The sequence below is a fragment of the Leguminivora glycinivorella genome, chromosome Z (genome assembly GCF_023078275.1).
Source record: "Leguminivora glycinivorella isolate SPB_JAAS2020 chromosome Z, LegGlyc_1.1, whole genome shotgun sequence".
NCBI lineage: Eukaryota > Metazoa > Arthropoda > Insecta > Lepidoptera > Tortricidae > Leguminivora > Leguminivora glycinivorella.
In genome coordinates this window covers 15,685,886-15,711,497 of record NC_062998.1, presented here as the reverse complement: position 1 = coordinate 15,711,497, position 25,612 = coordinate 15,685,886, and the positions used below count along the sequence as shown (strand labels likewise).

Below are 25,612 nucleotides of genomic sequence, written 5' to 3'. Positions count from 1 at the left end.
TTCTATTCGTTTTAGCCTTGACCTGTGTCGCCATCTAGTGTTTGCAATAAATAGTACTTACATCGACCGAAAGAATTCTGTCTTAACAGTACAACTACTGCACACGAGATGGCGCGCGAAGAAAAACGCATGAAAACTCGAAAATTCGCGTTTTCCGGGACCTAAGGATAAGTTAGACCGATTTTTCACCCCCAGAAACCCCCACATAACAAATTTCTGCGAAATCGTTAGAGCGGTTTCCGAGATCGTCAGTGTAAATAAATATATATATAAATAAATAAATAAATAAATAAATATACAAGAATTGCTCGTTTAAAAGTATAAGATAGGTATACATACCTACTATGGCAACTCTATCACAGCGCAGAATATGCAGAAGTCACATGGTGGTCTGCGACAGAAACTCAATAGACATTTTCAGAGTTTTTAAAATAAGTACCTAAGTAGGTACGTGAAGTAACATGGTAAATTAAAAAAATATCATAAGATACTTATTGCGAAGGTGTAAACAATTTCCTTCGTTTTGCCACATATCAATAATTACCTATCTATATTAAATTCATTAATCCGTATACAACTATACATTACATGTTTACAGTACGGTTATACTCACCCCGTTATTCATAAACGTACACTAAGTTATCAAGCCGATAAAGTTCGGTTGTCCCTTTCCGACGTATTGGTGTGATAGAAAGGGATAAACGAACTTTATCGGCTGGATAACTTTAGTGTACGTTTATGAATAAAGGTGTTAAAATTTATAGCTACGAAATTTTACATAAAACACCTACTTTAAAATAAAATAAAAAATGTTGAATTTGGTTAACATTATAAAAGACCTCACGCAAGCTGTGCTAATTAGTTCGCGAATTCGTCGAGAGGTGGCGCTAAACACAATTATGCTCATTAGAGAACCTATACTTCTAGCCTAGCCCAGTCTTTAGACTTATGTGAGTAACGTAAAAGTACCTAATAGTTTTGTAGGTACGGAACCCTCGGTGGGCGAGTCCGACTCGCACTTGGCCGGTTTTGTTGTTATAGTTATACAGTGCGAAATACATACATATTAAAGCGTATTTGCCACAAGAGTAGGTATGCAAAGGCATGCTAACTTGTCAGCAACGGTGGCCACTCACGCCTGGAGGGCATGGCTGAGCTGAGCTGGCCGTTTCCTAATAAGGGACTTGTCAAATATATTGTCCACCTTCTGTAAAATTAGTGTCCACATTATAATTTGCACATTTATATTAAAATAGGTATTCTCTAGACATGAACGTTTGAGCAAGGGCAGAATGGTTAGTATGAACCCCACACATCCTCTGATATTTTATTAAATATTTTTTTGGTTACTATAGTTTTCAATTATCATATAGGTACATAAGCATTGAGTATATACAGAATTGTTTAAGTTCAAAAAGACCGTAAAACGTACCGTACAATGTGTAATGTCTACATAAATAGCTAACTAATAATTTCTTTATAGCGGAATTATGTACCTATATTTGTATAATAGGGTATACTAGTTAAATAAATTTATTCCACATGTAGGCATCACGATGAAGTGCATATAAAAGTCAACAACGCCAACTCATTGAATTTATAAAGTACGATAGCTCAGGTGTATTGTCATTGTTGTAATGTAAAAAACAGCAACTTAAGTTTTTGTTTTACCAGTAAATAAAGTAATTTTTTTTTAAAGTATGTAATAACTTTGTATTCGGAAAACAAGTGGTAGGTATAAAGTAGACACGTGACAGTCAAGGGCTAATGTAGCACGGCCGTGCTAACTCGTGGACAGACGCTCTAACATGCTGCGCCCGCGCCGCCGCCGCCGCCGCGCCTTGCGAACGTGACGCTCGGATAACGCCACTTGCAGACTTACACACATTCACATCATTAAGACGATACGGTAGGGGTCAATTCTCCATACAAACGCTCTCGACTATTTTCTCCCTGGTTTTTGAAGATAGAGCAATTATTTTTTCAACACAGATTGTTGATTATTTTTATCTGTGTCGGACCGTTTTGATTTTTTTGATATTCTGCTTTTTAAAGACTCTGGAGCCAATCAAAAATTACCAAAAACGGCCTGTTTCATTGTTGCGCAAAAAAAGGTGTGATACTCAAGGTTGGTAACAATTAACCAAAAAAGCTAAACGGTCCGACATAGATTATTTCATTGTTATTAAATTTCGTTCCGATTGATTAAGTTTTGAAGGAGGAAAGAGTAGAGAGCGGAACTTCGATTTTAAAGTTTTTTTTGATATATCTTTTGACTGAGTTGTTCTTAATGGACATTTTTTTTCGATAAATCTAGTTAATAACACTTGTATATTTAACTAAAATTCCCAAGTTGAAAGGGGGGCTCCTTTCCATTTTAGCATTTTCGCTACCGTATCCCCTTAAATGAACGGCGGGAGCCTGTTATCTAACTATGCACATTTTTGGAGTCTCTGCGGAAAGAGAAGAGTAAGAAGAATGTATGGGTTCTCTTCCCACAACTAACTGTCTTTCACACAGACTCTAATAAGAGTAAAGACTGTATCGTTAAGTATGAAGACAACTTTGAGTAGCCGTAATTATTTGCTATTATATTTTTTTCTTATAACAAGACATGGGCTTAATATTTCACATAGTAAGGTACATGTGGCATGGCGCTTACGCTAACTCCGACTTTGATGTTGAATTAATCTATCATACAGTGTTTATATCGATCTGGTTTAGGGACTGTTCAAACACCATGAATGTTTTTTAGACTTTGACCTATGGTCAATTTTTTTATCTGTTTCTCTCATCCTGCTTGCAACAAAAAATTACGGCAATCCGAAACGTTGCTCAACGATGCGTTTTTTAAAATTACATATATAAATTTACCGCATTTATTCTGCAAGTGCCCAATTGAACAACTATGAAGAGGACTCTTAAAGAATATGTTTTGGCAGCATATTAACCTTTGTTTGTTGAAATCGTGCAAAGAGTCATTGGAATATTCTCAAATTAAGCCAGATAGGGTTTGTCCGAAATTTATTTGCTAGACCTTAATGAAAGTACCATAAACTCCCTAAAATAAAAAAAATATCAGACCTTCTTATATCAAATAGTGCTTACCAATACCTTCAGATCATACTCTCGGAACATAATAATACATAATTTTTAAGAAAATTAACCGCCGCCTTTGGGGTTCTGGTGAAAGCTACTTGCGAATGTTGGATTATGTTACCAAAGTCACTATAAGTGTGCCGTTCAGATTTGAGGAGTTCGGTTCTGACCATCATCTGCAGTTCCACTGCACCAAATGTCACTATTCTGGACGTAAGTGCATGCTGTTCTTATAAAAATACCAAAGTCACTATAAGCGTCCTGTTTAGATTTGAGGAGTTCCGTTCTGACCATCATCAGGAGTTCCACTGCACCAAATGTCACTGTTCTGGACGTAAGTGCACACTGTTCTTATAAAAATACCAAAGTCACTATAAGCGTGCCGTTTAAATTTGAGGAGTTCCGTTCTGACCATCATCAGCAGTTCCACTGCACCAAATGTCACTGTTCCGTACGTAAATGCATGATGTTCCTTTAAAAACACAAAAATCGTCATATGTATGCCTTTCAGATTTGAGGAGTTCCCTCGATTTCTCCAGGATCCCATCATCAGAACTGGGTTCTGAGAAAAATGGGACCAATCTGTATGCATATACATTCAATCAAAAAAAAATTCAAAATCGGTCCGGTAACAACGGAGATATCGAGGAACAAACATTAAAAAAAAAATACAGACGAATAGAGAACCACCTTCTTTTGAGAGATTTGAGGCGGCGGTTAAAAAATTATGCACATGTCAACATTTAGACCAGGTTTTTTTGTCCTTATACATAACGATACAGTCCTTATAAAGCCTGGCCGAATGGCATTATTGCGACGCGAAACGAAAACGAAACTCCGCGAAAGGTAGTCTGGCTCTGTCGCGCCAATACGCAAGAGCGATAGAGATAGATATATTCATAGCCATTCGGCTACGGCACCTGGGTGCGTAGCCGAATGGCACAAACGCTCACGAAACGAAACGCTAGTAGATATCTATCCCTATCGCTCTTGCATATTGGCGCGACAGAGCCGGACTACGTTTCGTTTTCGTTTGGCGTCGGAGAAATGCCATTCGGCTACGGGGCCTGATCTTAAAAAGTGAATCTAAAGTTTTCACTCTTTGCTAGACACTGCGCTCCTTATTCTGTACAGGGTGGCTAGCCGAATGGCACAATCGCTCACGAAACGCTCACGAAACGAAGCGCTAGTAGATATCTATCTCTATCGCGCTTGCGTATTGGCGCGACAGAGCCAGCGGCGTATCGCTTTCGTTTGGCGTCGGAGAAATGCCATTCGGCTACGGGGCCAGCTATTACCCATACAACCATTTCAGTCGCAAAATCTTCAAATCAGTAACTAACTGTCAAATATGACATAACGCGTGGTAACGTCGTGCAAACAATGCGACCGTATTGATACAATAACAAAATGTAGTCGTCGTGTGCACACGTTACGGTAACAAAATGTGTACGAATTTGTGGCTGTCAATGTCACTGTCAGAATGACTTTTAACGACACTTTATTAGTCGACGTTTGCACACATAACGGTAACAACATGTGGACGAATTTGTGGCTGTCATTGTCACTGTCAGAACGGTTTCTGACAGTGACATTGACAGAATTTGTACACACATGTGTAGGTCTGATTACCGAACTGCTCCTAAACCACTGTATCCGCAAATGACAATCTGAAATACGAAGGTTTCTCAAACTGTCTTGTGAAGTTGTGGACTGGTTGCTTTGAATCATTTAAATATGAGCGAATTAAATAATAATAAACGACGACGACCAAATAGCACTCTTCGACATTTTATAGAAATGTGGGAAAGTTAAGAAAAGTGCAGAATGATAATACAAATAGATAGTTATTTAATGTATTAAATATATAATTTTTAATTCTTATTGATAAAAATGAAGTGTAGTGTTGCTTTACACAATAAAAGTAGGAATCAAATGAAATAGAGTATTTACTGTGATATTAATAGAATTTCTGTTGCGCAATGATAGTTTTTTCAGTACAGATGCTGCTTTTTTTAACGCAGTAGTGCGAGCAAATCAAGCAATGATTCATTTCTTGTCTGGTCGAAACTCTTAGCTTAGATTTAGGTACTGAAAATCGTCGTACGATACACGTGCGAAAAGGACATTCACAACTCGTGTCGATTTAAAACACTCTCTTCGTTCGTGTATTAATTTATCGCTACTCGTATCGACTTTCCTCTTTTCCGCACTCGTATCTACATGTATTTTGTTTGGGTTACAAAAAAAACACATTATTTACTCTACTACGTTTTATTTATGTCTCTTTAACATTACAAATTTGTAGATCTATACAAAAATCTTGACAAAAGAAGTACAGATCGCTGAAATTAATGTTGATAGTAATACTAATGACGACTACTTCAACAAGTGTCAATTGTGAAATGCCGCAAAATACTAGTTGCTCTATAGAAGACCATAATAATATGATCCCCGATCCTTTACAACCCAGCAGCTCGGTACGCACGTTACAATTTTTTTTAAATCTTCTTTAGTGAGGGCAACTGAGTACGACGGCATATTTAATTGTTTATAAAGTTTGAGGATACCTGGAAAAAATTAATACAAGAAGCCATTTTGAAAATATAATAAATATTCACTGCTTTCGGTCACGCGTGTACGCTGCGACCATTTTGCGACCGTTTGTCGACCGTTTGGTGACCGTTTGGCGACTGTTTTTTACATGGAATATTACCGTCTTAATCCATATTTTAACAACTTTATTGGTTTTCTAGGCATTATTTTTATTATTTCAGTATAGTTTATGCACCGGAGCACTAAAACTTCACCAATCAATATACATAACACGCAAACACCGAGTAGTCAATAATATTATTACTGGTTAAACTGAGGTAAATTGATGGCGCGTTGATAAATTTAGACTTATTTTATGAAATCACTCGAGCAATTTAATTGGCCATGGTAATTAGCCCACATTATATTACAAATGCAAACAATATTTATCTTTAACAAATTCTTACGCCATTACATTTTAATGTCAAACCTCAAAACACCTAGATTTTTGACTTCTAAATTTCCTAAGCAATTGCGTAGAACACAGATAACGTGGAATACCTACATACTATAACCTAAAAGAGATATTTAAGAGCAATTTTCCAAACAACCTTTTAACCAAGGTAATGAATTCTTGCCTCATACCATGCCTGACCTATGATTGCTACATAGGGAATTTAACAATAATTTAATGTTTAAGTATACTAGAAAATTCAATGCGTGTCATTATCAGAAGCAAACAGCTTGTCGGGCATTTGCTCTAGTAGCGTTAATACATAAAATGGAAGTTGGCGTATGTAAATGTGTAAATCGTCTCCAAGACAGAAGATAAACATAAACAAAGAAGGAACAGTACGGTTGCAAGTAGCCAAAGTGTTATATTAAAGTGATCAAAGTAAAATAATGGAGACCTTAATGTCAGGACCTTAAGGCCATGTGTACGTTTTATCAATATCTTTGACCTTAACTGCAGTAAGGATGCGTTGTAACAAATTTATTACAACCTCGAACTTTCAATGAAAACTATAACCAACAAGATCGAGTAAGTCGTTTTGGACTTGTACCAAAAAGCTTCCCCTTCTTAGTAATAAGACGTATTGTAATTGTAAGTATATATTGTACTAAGGTCTCAATATCATTCCCCTTTAAGACACTCTACTGTGACAGAAGAGTAAACTATGAATCCGTAGTGTAGACTCAGCATGATCACTTGATCAGTCATGATTTTTAATTTTTATTACCTATTAGCTTTTGCCCGCGGCTTCCCTCGCGTTACAAACAAAGAGACAAACGTATGTTACTTTCCATTCCTTCAACTATCTTCACTTAAAAAATCACGTCAATTCGTCGCTGCGTTTTGCCGTGAAAGACCGACAAATAAACAGACACACACACTTTCCCATTTAAAATATTAGTATGGATAATAAAAGTATATTTTTAGAGCTAGATATTTTTTGTTTTGAGTTAGAAAACAGTATTCCAAAATAAATACTCACTGAAAGCCGTATTGTTACTTATGTGTAGGTGTTAGGTAAGTATTTTCGTGTGCGTATTTTATTCAGAATCGTCTGCAGTTTTAATCCTGCCGTAAAAACAGGGGTTTACATTAATTCAAATTTGTTAGAGTAACTGTTCCTTTATGTGGTGTATAAGTTGAGTAATTAAATATTCCGTACATTAACTATCGTAGGGAAACTAATTCCGCATATCTCATATAATATAACATGAGTTAGGTACCACTTAACACATAATATTCACGAGTCCCGCGCAATAAAACATGTCATGCTAAGCGGACAAAACCTGTACCTTGAGTTTTTTGGCGTTTACGTTACTTTAATTTATACGTTACATTATGTGTTATATTATTATAATTATTTAATAACTTTTTAAAGCAAGGGCGATATAATACCGGGGCAGACAAAGCCCATACAAAAAAGAGTACCCCTGAATTGTATGGGCATTTTAGGCTTAAAACTAGATGGCACTGGAAGTGGCCAAAACCGTATTTTCCCCATATATTTTTGCGTGTTTTTATTTTTTATAAGAACAAAATGACATGCTTCTGTATTTTAATATCATGACACAATTCGAAAAAAAAATTAGGTTTCATCAGTGTAGTTATGATAGTATTTAATAGGTGGCGCTAAAAAATTAAGGTACTATTGATAGTATGAGGATTGTAACCCCTATATAAATCATCCTTGGCTATAGTGAGTAACAATGTGGGTCCACTGTCCACACTTTATAGATCTATACAATGAATGTAACGTAATAAAAACTCATGGTAAGACTACCCATATAACCATAATCGGTCGCCGTTCCTACGCAAATCCTCCTATTTTGTGTACACACAGGTCTTCGGATCTCAATGCTTAGTCGCAGTACGGTCGACGTTTAGTCGCGGCGACCCAAATGGGGACGATTGGTAACAGGCACAAATGGTTACAGAAGTGACAGAAGTGTGCACTACGCGTGCACACATTGTTACCGTTTGGCGACTACTTTCCCAAAATCATTCGTTCATTTCATTCTTTTCAAATGGCGACTGTCAGAGACGTCAAAGTAAAAAAGAAATAAAATCATTTGACATTAAAATGTAATGGCGTAAGAATTTGTTAAAGATAAAATATTGTTTGCATTTGTAATATAATGTGGGCTAATTACCATGGCCAATTAAATTGCTCGAGTGATTTCATAAAATAAGTCTAAATTTATCAACGCGCCATCAATTTACCTCAGTTTAACCAGTAATAATATTATTGACTACTCGGTGTTTGCGTGTTATGTATATTGATTGGTGAAGTTTTAGTGCTCCGGTGCATATACTATACTGAAATAATAAAAATAATGCCTAGAAAACCAATAAAGTTGTTAAAATATGGATTAAGACGGTAATATTCCATGTAAAAAACAGTCGCCAAACGGTCACCAAACGGACGACAAACGGTCGCAAAATGGTCGCAGCGTACACGCGTGACCGAAAGCAGTGAATATTTATTATATTTTCAAAATTTTTAATTTTTTCTAGGTATCCTCAAACTTTATAAACAATTAAATATGCCGTCGTACTCAGTTGCCCTCACTAAAGAAGATTAAAAAAAAATTGTAACGTGCGTACCGAGCTGCTGGGTTGTAAAGGATCGGGGATCATATTATATTATGGTCTTCTATAGAGCAACTAGTATTTTGCGGCATTTCACAATTGACACTTGTTGAAGTAGTCGTCATTAATATTACTATCAACATTAATTTCAGCGATCTGTACTTCTTAAGTCAAGATTTTTGTACAGATAAGTGTCTACAAATTTGTAATGTTAAAGAGACATAAATAAAACGTAGTAGAGTAAATAATGTGTTTTTTTTGTAACCCAAACAAAATACTTGTAGATACGAGTGCGGAAAAGAGGAAAATCGATACGAGTAGCGATAAATTAATACACGAACGAAGGGAGTGTTTTACTTCGACACGAGTTGTGAATGTCCTTTTCGCACGTGTATCGTACGACGATTTTCAGTACCTAAATCTAAGCTAAGAGTTTCGACCAGACAAGAAATGAATCATTGCTTGATTTGCTCGCACTACTGCGTTAGAAAAAGCAGCATCTGTACTGAAAAAAAACTATCATTGCGCAACAGAAATTCTATTAATATCACAGTAAATACTCTATTTCATTTGATTCCTACTTTTATTGTGTAAAGCAACACTACACTTCATTTTTATCAATAAGAATTAAAAATATATATGTAATACATTAAGTGACTATAAAGTGCTTATCTATTTGTATTATCATTCTGCACTTTTCTTAACTTTCCCACATTTCTATAAAATGTCGAAGAGTGCTTAAATGGTCGTCGTCGTTTATTATTATTTAATTCGCTCATATTTAAATGATTCAAAGCAACCAGTCCACAACTTCACAAGACAGTTTGAGAAACCTTCGTATTTCAGATTGTCATTTGCGGATACAGTGGTTTAGGAGCAGTTCGGTAATCAGACCTACACATGTGTGTACAAATTCTGTCAATGTCACTGTCAGAAACCGTTCTGACAGTGACAATGACAGCCACAAATTCGTCCACATGTTGTTACCGTTATGTTTGCAAACGTCGACTAATAAAGTGTCGTTAAAAGTCATTCTGACAGTGACATTGACAGCCACAAATTCGTACGCATTTTGTTACCGTAACGAGTGCACACGACGACTACATTTTGTTATCGTATCAATACGGTCGCATTGTTTGCACGACATTACCACGCGTTATGTCACATTTGACAGTTAGTTACTGATTTGAAGATTTTGCGACTGAAATGGTTGTATGGGTAAGCACATACGAATAGGCAGTTAGAGGAACACAACATAATTAAGCGTCGACCACCCTGAAACAGGTTCTTTATAGTAATTAACGTAGCCCTCGATTTTAGGGTTCCGTACCAAAAAGGTACAAAAGGAACTCTTATGGTGCCGCTCTGTCCGTCTGTCTGTCCGTCTGTCAAATTACTTAATATCTCGAGAACTACTTAGCTATCGACTTGAAATTTGGAATAGTTATGAACATTGTTAATCTCAACAAATTGAAAGTATTACTTTTATTAATGATAGAAAATGAAACTGTAAATGTCAAGTTACTAAGTTTACCAACAAAAAATTATGAAAATTTTAGGAAACATTGGTTTTATGCTAAATATTACAGGAAAAATAAAATTGTGTCCCTGTCAAATTTGTTTCCAACTATTTTTAATAAAAAAAACTTTTCAGATTTTAACATTCAATTTAATCACCCTTGCAGAGCTGTATATCGTACTTCAAATGAATACGAGATTATATGTAAAACATTTTCTTTCAAATAAAGTAAACACTGTTTAAATCGGTTAACATTATACAATTTATACAGAATTATTCCTGAAAAACCAACATACTATACAGCCTGCGTATCATGCTTTCAATTTTATCACTTATCCACGTGGATAAGACATATGTCACTCTCACACTGACATACTTGCCAGAGCGTGACGGATACTTTATCCACGTGGATAAGTGATAAAATTGGAAGTATAATTCGCCGGCAGGAGCCCATTTTCGAAGCTACAAGTTACAATTTACGAGTGGTTGTCCATGTCTAATATGACAAGTTGGAAAGAGACTTCCGCTTGTAACTTGTAACTTTCAGTTTTGAGAAATGGGACATGGGGTCGCGCTAATTAGTTAGCAAATTCGCCGAGAGATGGCGCTATACCTACGAGTATACTTCTAGTCGTCTTTAAAGTTATATTGAGAACCATGATTATTTTAACCATTGAATGTTTTTTAGGGTTCCGTAGCCAAAATGGCAAAAACGGAACCCTTATAGTTTCGTCATGTCCGTCTGTCCGTCTGTCCGTCTGTCCGTCTGTCACAGCCGATTTACTCGGAAACTATAAGTACTACAGTGATGAAATTTGATGGGAATATGTGTTGTATGAACCGCTACAAAATTATGACACTAAATAGTAAAAAAAAGAATTGGGGGTGGGGCCCCCATACATGTAACTGAGGGATGAAAATTTTTTTTCGATGTACATACCCGTGTGGGGTATCAATGGAAAGGTCTTTTAAAATGATATAAAGTTTTCTAAAAAACATTTTTCTTAAAGTGAACGGTTTTTGAGATATCAGCTCTCAAAGTCGTAAAAAGTATGTCCCCCCCCCCCCTCTATTTTTATAACTACGGGGTATAAAGTTTTTACTTTAAGTTAGTACGGATACAGAACCCTATGTGGGCGAGTCCGACTCGCACTTGGCCTGTTTTTTTGGATGACATTATTTGAAATATTTTTACACAAATTAATTATTTTAATGTAAAGAAATCGGATAAAAACAAGCTTTTAGCTACCTTTCCTTCAAAATACATCGAAATGTGTAAGGTACAGCGGGGAAAATGACTGGGACTCGACTGGGGGCAATTGTGTACCTTAACCTATACATTTGTTCTGTAATATGAATCTACAGAGAGGATAGTTTGGACTGCATTTGTATGGAGAGTCGATCGTCCCCTAACCTCTTAAAAAGCGCCAGCTTATTAATAATTAATAAGTGTACAATTTTTATAGCTTGCAAGATATATCGCTACAGTTATTACGTGACTGATACAGCATTATGGTCGGCTGCGGGAGCTGGTAATTGCTCCTCTTCGGAGGCAATAGATTTTTAATTGAGCGTGGTGGAATAATGGTCGTTTTGTGGTCTCTGCAATTAGTTAAACTAACGAATTTTGTAACAAATTCTATTCATGCTATATTAAGCACCTATCTACCTACCTATTTGCTTTTATATTCGTCTTAAGTATTTGTACATTTTATAAACAAGTTTGTATATCTATTTTGATTTAATGAAATAGACCAGGTAACATTTAATTTTAAATGACTCAGTGATCAATATCACTGACTGTTTTCACACGTATCCGATGCAGGGTGAAACTTATTTCCTTCATGTTTTCACGGAAAAGTCATGCTACTCCGGTCATCGTTAGTACTCCTTGTACTGAGACTGACTGAAATAAGATGGCACGTTCGAGAGTTTCCCTGAAAATACGAAGGAAAACATTCCGTCTAAGTATACCTTATTTTAAATGATTCAACCGAACAAATAATAAATAAAAACTGCATGTGCATCCGAGATCCGAATGCTGCACATAAAGTACCTACCCGGAGTACCCGGGTCTAATACTACCTTTCTGTTATGTGTTCGGCTTAGTATGAGGAGAATCATAAACGACATCAGCCTTATCTAACCACTGTTACAATAGACCTCGATTATCAATCAAATAACACGAAAAATTCCCCTTCTATTTATAAGACAATTACAGTATGACTGTGCTTCTCATGTCCCTAAGCGATATTTAATTAAATAAAAACCGGTCAAGTGCGAGTCGGATTCGCTCACCGAGGGTTCCGTACAAACTTTCAATAGTTGAATCATCAAAATGTAATTCATAGAATTCTACAGATTTGAATAAATCCCTCGAGACTCAATTTCCCACATAAGTAATATTTTAATATACAATTTTATTGTTCTTAGACAACCACCAAATAAAATCAAGACCATCCGACTTCAATAGTTTACGACTTACGACATGTCGCAAGGACGCTCCTGAACCGACCTCATTATAGTCATTATATCAGGAAAAACGCGATGTAGGAAATGAGCGTTCAACGTACAGCGACATCTATCGGCAAATTGAGTAAACTAATGCGCGCGAGCTAGTATGGAAGATGATTTTTATGGAATAATAGTTTATTGCGTGAACCGATTTTAACCATTTTGCCTCTATATGAAAGCAGGTAATTTCATTGTTATTTTGTTAAAAAATAAAGGTACAATAATTACCCGCAAGGGTGTTGAAATTGAAAATGTAAATCTGAAAGGTTTTTTATAAATAAAAAAAAATGTTTTCAAGATACGTGTACGATTTTATTTTTCCTGTAAAATTCATTATAATAGCCATGTTTGGTAAAAATTTCATAAATTTATGTTGGTAAACTTCGGAGATAAGGGGGGGGGGGAACGGTATTTTTTTTTACATTTTCTTTCAAAAAACATTTTTTTTCCACAACCAAAAAATTATAAAAAATTGTTTTGATATGTACAATTTGAGCTCTTTCTAACGATACCCCACTTGACCTAGTTACTTGAAATTTTTAGTTTGCCCCCCTTTCATTTTGGCCATTTTCTATCATTTATATTAATTAATTTAAAAAAAATACTTTCAACTTGTAGAGGTTCACAATGTTTACAACTATTCCAAATTTCATATCGATAGCATAAGTAGTTCTCGAGATATTTAACAATGTGACAGACGGACAGACAGACGGACAGAGTCGCACCATAAGGGTTCCTGTTGTACCTTTTTGGTACGGAACCCTAAAAACGATGCAGTTAATGACCAGACATTTAGATTGACAAAAGAGCTGCGTATTTGGGCAGCATCGTCTTCCCCAAGTCGGTGGTAATTGGTAGCCTGTGGTTTCCGTTATCTAATGAGTATGAGGTAGCACCAGTTTCACAAAAGTGATGTAGATGTTTTCAGTAACAAATTTATAAGTTAATTAAGCAACGTGTTCCAAATTACGAACAGATATTAGGAGGCGTTAAGAAAACATTAACTTTAATGTTTCTTATTACAAATTAAAATGTTTTTTTAGTGATTCATAAATGAAACATGGCAAGTGTGCGTGATATGTTAGTCAGGTTATTACTTATTTTATATTTACGAGCACGAGTGTTCTGTATAAATATATCTATATTATTCCTACATATGATTCGATTTTGCGTAAAAGGAAAAATACACAAAAAATTATAAGGCTAAATTGGAGATCTAATTTGCTTTACTGACTTTTACTTAGGTACATATATTATGTATGTAGGCATAGGCAAGGTATTACTTCAGTCAGCTACAATACGTGTCGGTGTCGGTTAAGCAGTTACAGGAGCAATAGTTTCGCATATCAAAATATTACACTGCAGGTCGCGAGTGAAAGAGACAGAGCCTCAGAAAGTATCAGTGGCAAATAAGTAGCACGAGCGGTTAAATAACAATTTTGTCCCCTTGTAAAACAAATAACTATTCTTTACTTTTTAGACAAATCTGTCGCTAAGCCCGGTAGGTCCAATAAGAAGGCTAGGCCAGTTCAAAGACTAGTTCCAGCTAATGAGCCAGCTATAAATAGCTCATCGCTTGGAAGATATAAAAATTTATAGTAGTAAAACACGCCTCTCGGGGTAAATGTACCCTACGCTGGCCAAGTACTCTCAGCGATTGATGGTCGTATGTCCGGGGCTCTTCAGCAATACATCTGCCCGTTGCGCTCCTGGGAGCTACCTCGACCACCGCAGATAGCTCTCATAAATAGACACGGGATAAGTTTATTCGATCCAGTTTTTTGTTCAACTCGATGTGCGCATTGTGTTTAGAATAATAAATTATTTATAAGCCAAGTAATTATGCCTCATGACACATAGTGGTAATGTTATCGTATCGGAGAATTAAATGCCTGTAGCTACAACACGAGTTACTAATAAAATGTTCAAGTTCTTAAAGGTACCTCTTGGAAGATACCTACGTCAATGTCAGCTCGCATAAAACTGCAACAACGCGTAAAACATCATGTTACCTCTATAGAGAGTTTTGACGTGGCAATTATTTTATATAAGTAATAGGACTTTCTAATTTACATAAATTGCAAAGACTCCTAAAGTACCCTGTAGCAGACGAAACTATTTTGCCAGTGCCTAAATAATCCGTCATTTTGGAATGATTTAACACTTCGAAGAACCTGGAGGCCGATGCAACATTCAACTTTTTTTACCTACATTTTCAAAGTTACCTTAAATGTTTTTGGAGTCAGACCTAACTACGTATCTTTGTATGACTCTATTTACCTCTCTTCTTATGTCTACTACTGTAACGTAAAATATTACGACATTTTTGGGAAGTATAGAAGAGGAATTTAAAGTATTTATAGCGCTGTAAGTAACATATTAAGTAATTTAAACATGATAAAAACAATTATTTTTAAATTAAGTCTATCTAAAAGCAACTTGGAAATAACACGGGTAAGGGGATTACCATTCGACGAGTCAGGTAGGTATATGTATTTAGAGAAAATGAAGATGATATTGCAAACCATTAGCTTAGATGTATTTTTAATAACACCGACAGAATGGACAATGTCAGACACGTGCCCGTTTGATTGAAATTTGGGCGAGTTATTTAAATCTGATTAGTAAACGATTAACAATCTTCCGTGTTAGCGAGAAAATGTAACACCTACTAATAAAATACCTTTTACCTGATTAGGGTAATCCCAAAAATAATGTATCCTTTATGGCAAATGTCGTATGGCAAAGCATAGAAACAATTCTTAGCCATTTGATGGCCTCGCCGCTCGATGGGTTATCAGGACTTCTCGAGGTCCATAGGCACTTTTTATGAGAACCTCGCACCATTATTATACAGAAATATAATATAATTTGTACCTATATGTTTACCAATCACGGGACAAGGTTATTATATGTGTGAAATTCACAGGATTGCGGTGAGGTGAGGCGAGGTCGACATGGCAGTGGCACTAGTATAATAAGTTTAAATCCAGTGCCTCCAGTGGCATTGCTATTTGATTAGTATTAGATTATTAGCATCCAGAAGCGCAGAATTAAAAAAAAATGGCTAAATACGGTTTTGCGTGTTTTTATAATCGTTAAACAAATTCTTACCAGAAAATAGTATTTTAATATTGTATGTACTAGTAATCCTACCGACTTCATAATTCATAAAATTTAAAGTATATTTCATACAAAATTATCGAGCTAGTGTTCCTACAAAATACGTACATAATATAATATGTGAGACTGGGAGTGTCCTAAACCGACAGGAATTTGATAAAAAATACCGGCCAAGTGCGAGTCGCACTCGCCCACCGAGGGTTCCGTACAAACTTATTTCAAACTACCTAGTTAAAATAATCTCATGTTTCTCATATAACTCAAATTACTTGACTAGAAGACTAGAAGCTAAAAGTACTAATGAGCATTATTGTGTATAGCGCTATCTCTCGGTGAACTAATTTGTTTGACCTGTATAGTATGTTGGTTTTTCAGGGATAATTCTTTATAATGTTAACCGATTTAAATAATTTTTACTATATTTAAAAGAAGATGGTTTACGTAACATGGTGGTTTAATTGAAAGTAAAAATCTGAAAAGATTTTTGTGAATTAAAAAAAAAAAGTTTCCAAGATACAAACGCGATTTTATTTTTCCTGTAATATTTAGCATGAAAGATATATTTCCTAAAATTTTCATAATTTTTCGTTGGTAAACAGGAGATAAGGGGGGCGGTATTTTTTTTACATTTTCCTTCAAAATTCGTTTTTTTCCACAACAAAAAAATTATAAAAAATAGTTTATTTACGTTCAATTTGAGCTCTTTCTAACGACACCCCACTTGACCTAGTAACTTGAAATTTACAGTTTGCCCCCTTTCATTTTGGCCATTTTCTACAATTCAAATTCATAAATGAAAAAAATATATACTTTCTACTTATAGAGGTTTACAATGTTCACAACTATTCCAAATTTCAAGTTGATAGCATTAGTAGTTCTCGAGATATTTAGTAATGTGACAGACGGACAGAGTCACACCATAAGGGTTCCTGTTGTACCTTTTTGGTACGGAACTCCAAAAATACGTAAAAAAAACCCACCCATTTCTGGGAGAGATCAGTTTCGTGAATTGTGATCCATTGATCTCCCAGCCTGCTATTAAATTAATTTGTCTAGACAATTCTGTTCTTGCAGTGTCCGTTAGAAGTTTTTTTGTTATATTCGTCTTTTCTTAGGAAAAAGAGGCAATGTGTGACATGTAAACTAGTACTTTCATTGTGTACACGTATTAGGTACCAACATAAATATCGTCACTACTTTGAAAAAAACTTGTATCTTCTTCTGTCAATGTAGAAAAAAATGTAGTAAGTACTGCGTTTTAACTTTGAGTAGCAGAAGATTTTTAGCAAAACAATGAAAATTTTAGGAATTTCAAGTCCTTAATTAAAATGATCCTCAATTGCGACTTTTGTAAATATTATTATTGTAACGATTTTTAGTAAAGTTTATTTTGAGAAGATTTTCTAATTGTGTTATTTTCAAAAGACAATATTTAATTTGAATAATTAGTAACAAAAATAGGAAATCCAAAGACATCATATTTACATAGTAAAGTGGAACCGTAAAATAATACCTATTTACTTTAATAAGAGATGTTCATCAAATCTGTACACAAGGAAGTATTCATATACAGTGTGTAAAGCTAACCCGGGCGAATCTCTTAACGGTGGTTAGAATAGGACATAAAATAACTTTTAGTAAAAATTAAAATTAAAATTTTATCCATGCAGCGCGCAATGTAATGTAAATACACTCGCGTTAAACGATCGTTGACAGTTACTCATATCGCATATGTAAAGTCATTATCATTAACTGTCAACGCAACCATGTTTATAGTACATTGGTGCTGACAACATTTTCAAAAAATAATTATTTGGTGAAAATTAAGAGTAGATAACTGAAAAACACCTCAATTAATGATATCACTAGGTAATAAATTCTATGCTGGGTTTCATTATCGCCCGTATAAGGCTTACACACTGTATTTACTAGTATAATATATGTAAGCTCCGCTTATCTATCTGTTCAGTAAGCTCTTAAAGTATTAGGTTTGTAAATATAAAATAATTGTGCAATTGTGTATTCGGAATATAATATATTCGTCATTATTAGAGCTCTAATGAGCTAGACTAGCTAGAGCTTAAAATGGTGCAATTCTTTACAAAATGTTACCTACTGTTTTATTTTTTTACTCATAAAAACGTATCTGAATGAATAATTATGTTCTTCAACGACTTATTTAAAAGTAAAAGATTAGACTTATATTGACCGGGATATAGACCGTGATTACCTTTTTGATTTAAAAAGTAAAAGATTGTATTATTTATTAAGCGGTTATAAACGAGGCATTAAGACGATACGGTAGGGGTCAATTCTCCATACAAACGCTCTCGACTATTTCCTCCCTGGTTTTTGAAGATAGGGCAATGATTTTTTCAACACAGATTGTTATTATTTTTATCTGTGTCGGACAGTTTTGATTTTTTTGATATTCTGCTTTTTAAAGACTCTAGAGCCAATCAAAAATTTTCAAAAACGGCCTTTTTCATTGTGGCTCAAAAAAAGGTGTGATACTCAAGATTGGTAACAATTAACCAAAAAAGCTAAACGGTTCGACATAGATTATTTTATTGTTATTCAGATTCTCAAATTTCGTTCCGATTGATTAAGTTTTGAAGGAGGAAAGAGTCGAGAGCGGAACCTCGATTTTAAAGATTTTTTTGAAATATCTTTTGACTGAGTTGTTCTTAATGGACAATTTTTTTTCGATAAATCTAGTTAATAGCACTTGTATATTTAACTAAAATTCCCAAGTTGAAAGGGGGGCTCCTTTCCATTTTAGCATTTTCGCTACCGTATCCTCTTAAGGTTTTCAGCATATTTGACCAAAACATAATACTTATACCTAATAAAGAAGAAGAAAAGCATGCACGTTCTAGCGGTTTTATAGGTGACATCGAGATTAACAATAATACTAGCTTGCACTAGATTTCATTCTGCCGAATACAAATAAACCAATCACAAAGGAAGTTAGCAACTTGCTCGAATAGATCCATATATCATTAGGCAGAATATCTTATGTATCGCAGAACGATGTTTTGATCGGACATATCATATCGTAAAAGTAGCCTTGGCCTTCTTTCTGTACCCTCGATCATTCATTATGATGTGTGTTTAACATTAGCATTATACACCACCACAGAGCAGTCAGTGTCAAGCGCCATCATCGCCGTCGAAGCTTCTACAATGGATATTGACGAAACTACACGTACCTCTACGGATAATAAATATTTAACTTGTAAACTATGTATTGAAACTGTAAACATTTTATTCAATTTCGCAATGTTTTCAATGTGAACATCAAATAATGGATCTGTACTGTAGGTGTATAATATGAGGATTAATTTTAAATGTGATTCAGATAGAGTGCCGTTGAAGAATGTAGGAAGTGTGCGTACAAAAAATACCTGCCTTTATTGCATTTAATGTTGTGCATTTGACCCTGACCGATGGAACAAAGCTGAGTTGCATTACACATGCATGCAGTTAAAGAAGGTTTCCTTTTTTTTGCACATCACCTTGTAAACCTAAAGGTCGGTTTAAGTAAATGATTGTTTACATTTTTCAGAAAAGGTTCTGGCCGGAGCCGGGCCAGCAGGCAGGGTTGGCTCGGTTCGGGTACTTACTTCTCCAGGCGGTCCCCCAGCTTGTCGGAGAGGTGGTTGTCTTTGGGCTTGGTCAGGTCCGCGTCGTACAGGTCCCGCTTGTAGCCCCTCCAGAAAGTCGGCATCATCCACACGAACCATGCTCGGGATATGAAGTTTGCCCGTACATAGTTATTGCTTTTCTTTTCACGATTCTTTGGCGGCACTTTCTTGGGATCGTTTGCGTCTTTGTTGCTACTGACCATTTTGTATATTTATTATATTAATAATCAATCGAAAAATAAATAGAGCTAAATGATCGAATCAATAAATCTATTAGTCCGCGTAATGTCGTTTACGCAATATCAATACGGAATAAAAACCAACATTTTTGTCCGGAAAATAGTTTGTCACGGCGCGGCGTTGGCGCTGTGGCCGAGGTGCGCGTGCGCGGAGCGCTTGTGCAACAATCAACACGGAGCGAGCGCTGACCTCCCTTCTACTGGCTGGCGCGCGGCGCGGGCAGGTTTATATGAAGCGAGGCGTCTGCTGCGGCGCGCCATGCGGCACTGCCATACCCACGATTCTTGCTGTCATCGAGATCGATCTCTATATTATCCTCGCATCTTAGACATTTGGTGTCCCGAGTGTAGCCAAAACAATATGTACTATGGTATCACGATACTGCCTAGGCTTAGTCCCTGGTATGATGTAACGTGGCATATGTACATATAGTATATCCACCGTATTCAAAAGCTTTTTAAAATTTAACCCCTCTTTTGAATCCGGTACTTAATTTAATTAATTTTAAGGTAAATACTTACTCAGTTAAGGATGGAACAAGGAGGGGCTTGAAAAAAATGGGTAGGTATACAATTTATGTCGGACACAGTCGCAATTGTTTACGCACAGAACTATATTATTATTAGATAAGGTACAGCGGGGTAAATCTCGACTGCGGGACAAAAGTAACTGGTCCATTTTTTCCACGTTTTACAATGTTTGCAATTTGCATTATTAAATAGAGTGTCCACTCCACCGGTTATATATGGTAGGCGTGTTCAGTGGATACATGTATAACTCAATATCATAGTGTAATAGTCGAGATTTGCCCCGCTGCACCTTAAAAGAAATAAATCAATCTATTTGTATAAGGCCCGGGGGTGTCATATTTTCAGTCCGGTAGATCAGTGTACGAACACGGGACAAAACAGGAGTGTCTTAATTGCGATAGCTGAAAAGTCTCCAGGCCGGGACTTCCAGAGTGGCCAGGCACTGAACAATTAGTACAGTGTCATGTAAAAGTGCACGTTCAGTCAGTATCTTCGTCAGTCAGTCCAATGTAAAGGGTGCCTATGCGCGCTGTAGGTACGGTAAGCTAGAAGAAGCGCGCAAACACGAGTTTATATCCCTGTCTGTCTGTCCGTCCGTCCGTCCATCCGCGGATAATCTCAGTAACCGTTAGCTCTAGAAAGCTGAAATTTGGTACCAATATGAATATCAATCACGCCGACAAAGTGGTAAAATAAAAAGTGGAAAAAAATGTTTTGTTAGGGTACCCCTCCTACATGTAAAGTGGGGACTGATTTTTTTTTCATTCCAATCCTGACGTGTGATATATTGTTGGATAGGTATTTAAAAATGAATAAGGGTTTAGTAAAATCGTTTTTTGATAATATTAATATTTTCGGAAATAATCGCTTCTAAAGGAAAAAAAAAATGTGTCCTCTAACTTTTGAACCATATGTTTAAATAATTTTTAAGAAAAAAAAACCGCCACCTGGCCCGGGTTCTGGTGAAAGCTACTTGCGAATGTTGGATTATGTAAAATGTGTAGGTATTTTTTTAAACTGCTTTTAATGCTTTAATTATTTGATGGCAACAAAAATCAATATACGTATACGTATACCGTGAAGGTTTGAGGAGTTTCCTGAATTCCTCATGAATCCGATTATAAGAAATCGAAGCTTGACCAAATGTGACTAGAAAACTCAATATGCTTAACAAACATAACTAAATAAATGTTACTGTTCTGAACTTAAATGCATGCTGTTCTTATAAAAATACCAAAGTCACTATAAGTGTGCCGTTCAGATTTGAGGAGTTCGGTTCTGACCATCATCAGCACTTCCACTGCACCAAATGTCACTGTTCTGGACGTAAGTGCATGCTGTTCTTATAAAAATACCAAAGTCACTATAAGAGTGCCGTTTAGATTTGAGAAGTTCCGTTCTGACCATCATCAGGAGTTCCACCTCACCAAATGTCACTGTTCTGGACGTAAGGGCATGCTGTTCTTATAAAAATACCAAAGTCACTATAAGCGTGCCGTTCAGATTTGAGGAGTTCCGTTTTGACCATCATCAGCAGTTCCACTGCACCAAATGTCACTGTTTCGTACGTAAATGCATGCTGTTCCTTCAAAAACACAAAAATCACCATATGTATGCCTTTCAGATCCTTTCAGAGTTCCCTCGATTTCTCCAGGATCCCATCATCAGAACTGGGTTTTGAGAACAATGGGACCAATCTGTATGCATATACTATCAATCAAAAAAAAATTTTCAAAATCGGTCCAGTAACGACGGAGATATCGAGGAACAAACATTAAAAAAAATACAGACGGATTGAGAACCCCTTCCTTTGAGATTTGAGGCGGCGGTTAAAAATATGAAAAAAATCACAAAAGTAGAACTTTATAAAGACTTTCTAGGAAATAATATTGTCTTCGGTTACCGCGATAGTTACTCATGAAATAAAACTATGTAAACGGATTAAATCACGTATAATGAATTTAAAATACATCCCGACGTTTCGAACTCTTTACAGCGTTCGTGGTCAACGGGTGACTGAGTAAAAATTACAATGTGCAAAATCTACCCACATAGAAGAAATATTAACGAACCATGACCACAAATAATATAGATTTCTAAGGCAGGTTATTAATAAGGCTAGTTATACAATATTCAAAAAAATTACCATTACTATGTTAAAAAATAATTAACCAATTAATCTACACAAAATTGACAAAGAACAAACTGCAAATGTCCAACACCATACAACACAAATGCCTCACAGCCTTCGTCGTGCTTGTTCCATTATCAGATGTACTACTGGATCCCAAGCCGGTGGTAAAGTAAAGCCATCTTCTCTATTAAAGTTTGGATATTTCTTGATCTCAATGGCCTCTCGCAACATTCTGGGTATATATCGCTTCTCCTTAGCCAGAACCAGAGGCTTGTCAAACTTTATAGCATGATTGACTTTATCCATGACATGTTCAGAGACTGCAGACCTTTGCCGACGGTGCTTGACATCCGCTATGTGTTCCTTCACCCGTGTGGAAATACTTCGTTTCGTCTGTCCCACATATGACAGGCCGCACTCACAGTCTAGCCTGTACACTCCCGCATTTTGTAGAGGAGTTTGACATTTCACAGGCCTCAGGAATTGGGACATCTTCTTCACAGGCTTGAAATAAGTTTTTATAGAAGCCCGTTTCAAGATGTGGCTGATCCTATCCGTGACCCCTCTAACAAAAGGCAGAATAGCAGGCCGGCGCTCGACTGTAGGGATCTTCAAGCGGGCCTTCTGCTTGACACGCGGTATCTTGAGCTCGTTCGCCAACAGCGCCTGCCTGGCATGTCGAAGCTCCGCGGCCAAATGCTGGTCGTCACATATCCTTTGGGCTCTCGGAAACAAAGATTTGCCTCCAGTAGCTAGTTGACTGGGATGGTGGTGGGATTTGCCATTTAAGTACCTATCAGTATGAGTAGGTTTTCTATACACAGTGCGACCTAAGCTATTATCAGGATTCCTCAAAATGAGAACATCCAAGAAGGGAAGAGAACAGTCTTTTTCCAACTCCATAGTAAATTGTATTTTACTATGGATAGAATTTAAATGGTCTAAGAAAGTTGAAACGTCGGGATGAATTTTAAATTCATTATACGCGATTTAATCCGTTTCCATAGTTTTATTTCATGAGTAACTATCGCGGTAACCGAAGATAATATTTCAATAACTAGTTAAAATAATCTCACGTTTCTCATAATATTATAACTCTAAAGATTTGACTAGAAGTATAGGTACTAATTAGTATTATGGTGTATAGCGCCATCTCTCGGTGAATTCGCTAACAAATTTACGCGACCTTTATACTATGTTGGTTTTTCAGGGATAACTCTAATAATTTTAACCGATTTAAAAAAAAATACTTTTTTTGAAAAAGAGTGTTTTACGTAAAATCTCGTATTAATTTGAAGTACTATACAGAGTGGGGCCTGTAACAAAGGCGAAGAATTGAACTGTGGGCTGTTCTCCTTGTACTGATCAACATTTGTTCAGTGACATTTAAAAATTATGAAGTCTTTAAATTTTTAATTTTTCATACAAAATAAATATTAGCTTCAATGTACGCCATTATTGTTGTCATTGACGTTGTCTGTCACACTTTAGACTTAACAGAATTCGAAATACATTACCTCTTAGAAAAAACTTTCAAGGGTGATAAAAATCAAAATACAAGTTATTTTTAAAAGTCGCCGAACAAATGTTGATCAGTATAGGGAGAATAGCTTAGAGTTCAATTCTTCGCCTTTGTTACAGGCCCCACTCTGTATACGAAAGCAAGGGTGGTTAAATTGAAAGTTAAAATTAAAAATATTTTTGGTAATTAAAAAAGTTTCCAAGATACAGGCCGGCACGTTTTTATTTTTCCTGTAATATTTAGCATAAAACCAAAAAAAATCATATTTTTTTTTGTTGGTAAACTTCGGAGACAAGGGGGGACGGTATTTTTTACATTTTCCTTCCAACGATACCCCACTTGACCTAGTAACTCGACATTTACAGTTTGCCCCCTTTCATTATGGCCATTTTCTACAATTAATAATTATTAATAAATTAAAATAAAATAAAAAAAAACTACTTCTAATTTGTAGAGGTTAACAATGTCCTTATTACAAATTTCAAATCGATAGCATAAGTAGTTCTCGAGATATTGGACCGACCGACACCAATAAGGGTTCCTTTTGTACCTTTTTGGTACGGAACCTAAAAATATCGGTCTATCCAAGATACCGGCATAATCGTCCTTATACCGTGATACCGGAGTCTAAAGTTTGTTCGCATGAATTAATTCGCATCCCACTTCTGAGATAAAGGAGTCAAACTATGTGAAACAACGCGATTGTAATCGAACTATGTACATTTATTTGGCACAAAGGATATATATTATGTAATACTCCTGCGGTTTACTGCACACATGACCGTCATTTATATCCCTGTTTTAACCAACAAAACGTACAGACCTGCTTACAATTATAATTACCAAATACCAACACTTGAAATATTGCTCGACCGTTAACGTTCCAATGTCACCGTCTGACTGATCGGTCGTTCAATATTTCAGATGAAGGGATCAGTCACGTGACCCAGTCACGTGACCCGTCACGTGACTAATCAGTACAGATACTTTTTACATTGCGCTTAGCTTAAATAGACAAAAAAAACGTATTCATTAACTAAAACATTGTAAATACTCGTATGAAATAGTATCCTAACAATCGGTTCCGGCGTTATTGGTGTTCCGTACAAATTTCCATACGTTTTGACAAGTTTAAGGGATGATTTTTGTCATACTTCGTCTGGATTATAAGTATATTATTTATACCAAATTGTAAATAAATTGGTTCAGCGATCAAATGTTTAAAACTAACTTTCCTTTTTAATCCACTGAACCTCTCGTATGCTTGGGACCAGATCAACCATTTCAACAGATCATAATATTTCAACTTTACCATGTATTTATTATGATTGATATTTAAATGACAATAAAGTGGATTAAAAAGGAAAGTTATATTTAAATATTTACATTATTTTACTTCAGAATGGTGTCACCACACTACCAGAAATGAGTTCAGCATCCTCGATTGATACGTAAAGGATACCAAACTTGACCTAGGTCAGGTGGTAAAATGATAAAGATGGTACTTTAATGTAATGATAAAGATGTCCAGAAAATATGGCAGTCAACCTGCGCCTCAAGATTTGCATCGTGGCTCCACTCCACAAATCTCAATGGTTCCATTTCTTTTTATCCTTGGGGCCTGAGAACCAATCCTTCCAAAAGAA

The 25,612-nt window shown here is 35.9% G+C and overlaps 1 protein-coding gene across 2 annotated transcripts in view; it reads right to left on the bottom strand.

The window, feature by feature from the left end:
* Window positions 1-19,969, bottom strand: part of LOC125240731 (ATP-binding cassette subfamily C member 4) — a 71,289-nt gene extending 51,320 nt beyond the window's left edge. For both annotated transcript variants that reach the window (XM_048148768.1, XM_048148769.1), the window contains exon 1: window positions 19,520-19,969. In XM_048148768.1, coding sequence (XP_048004725.1) covers window positions 19,520-19,743 — 224 coding nt within the window. In that variant the 5' untranslated portion in view covers window positions 19,744-19,969. The remainder of the gene's footprint in view (window positions 1-19,519) is intronic.
* Window positions 19,970-25,612: the final 5,643 nt, after the last annotated feature.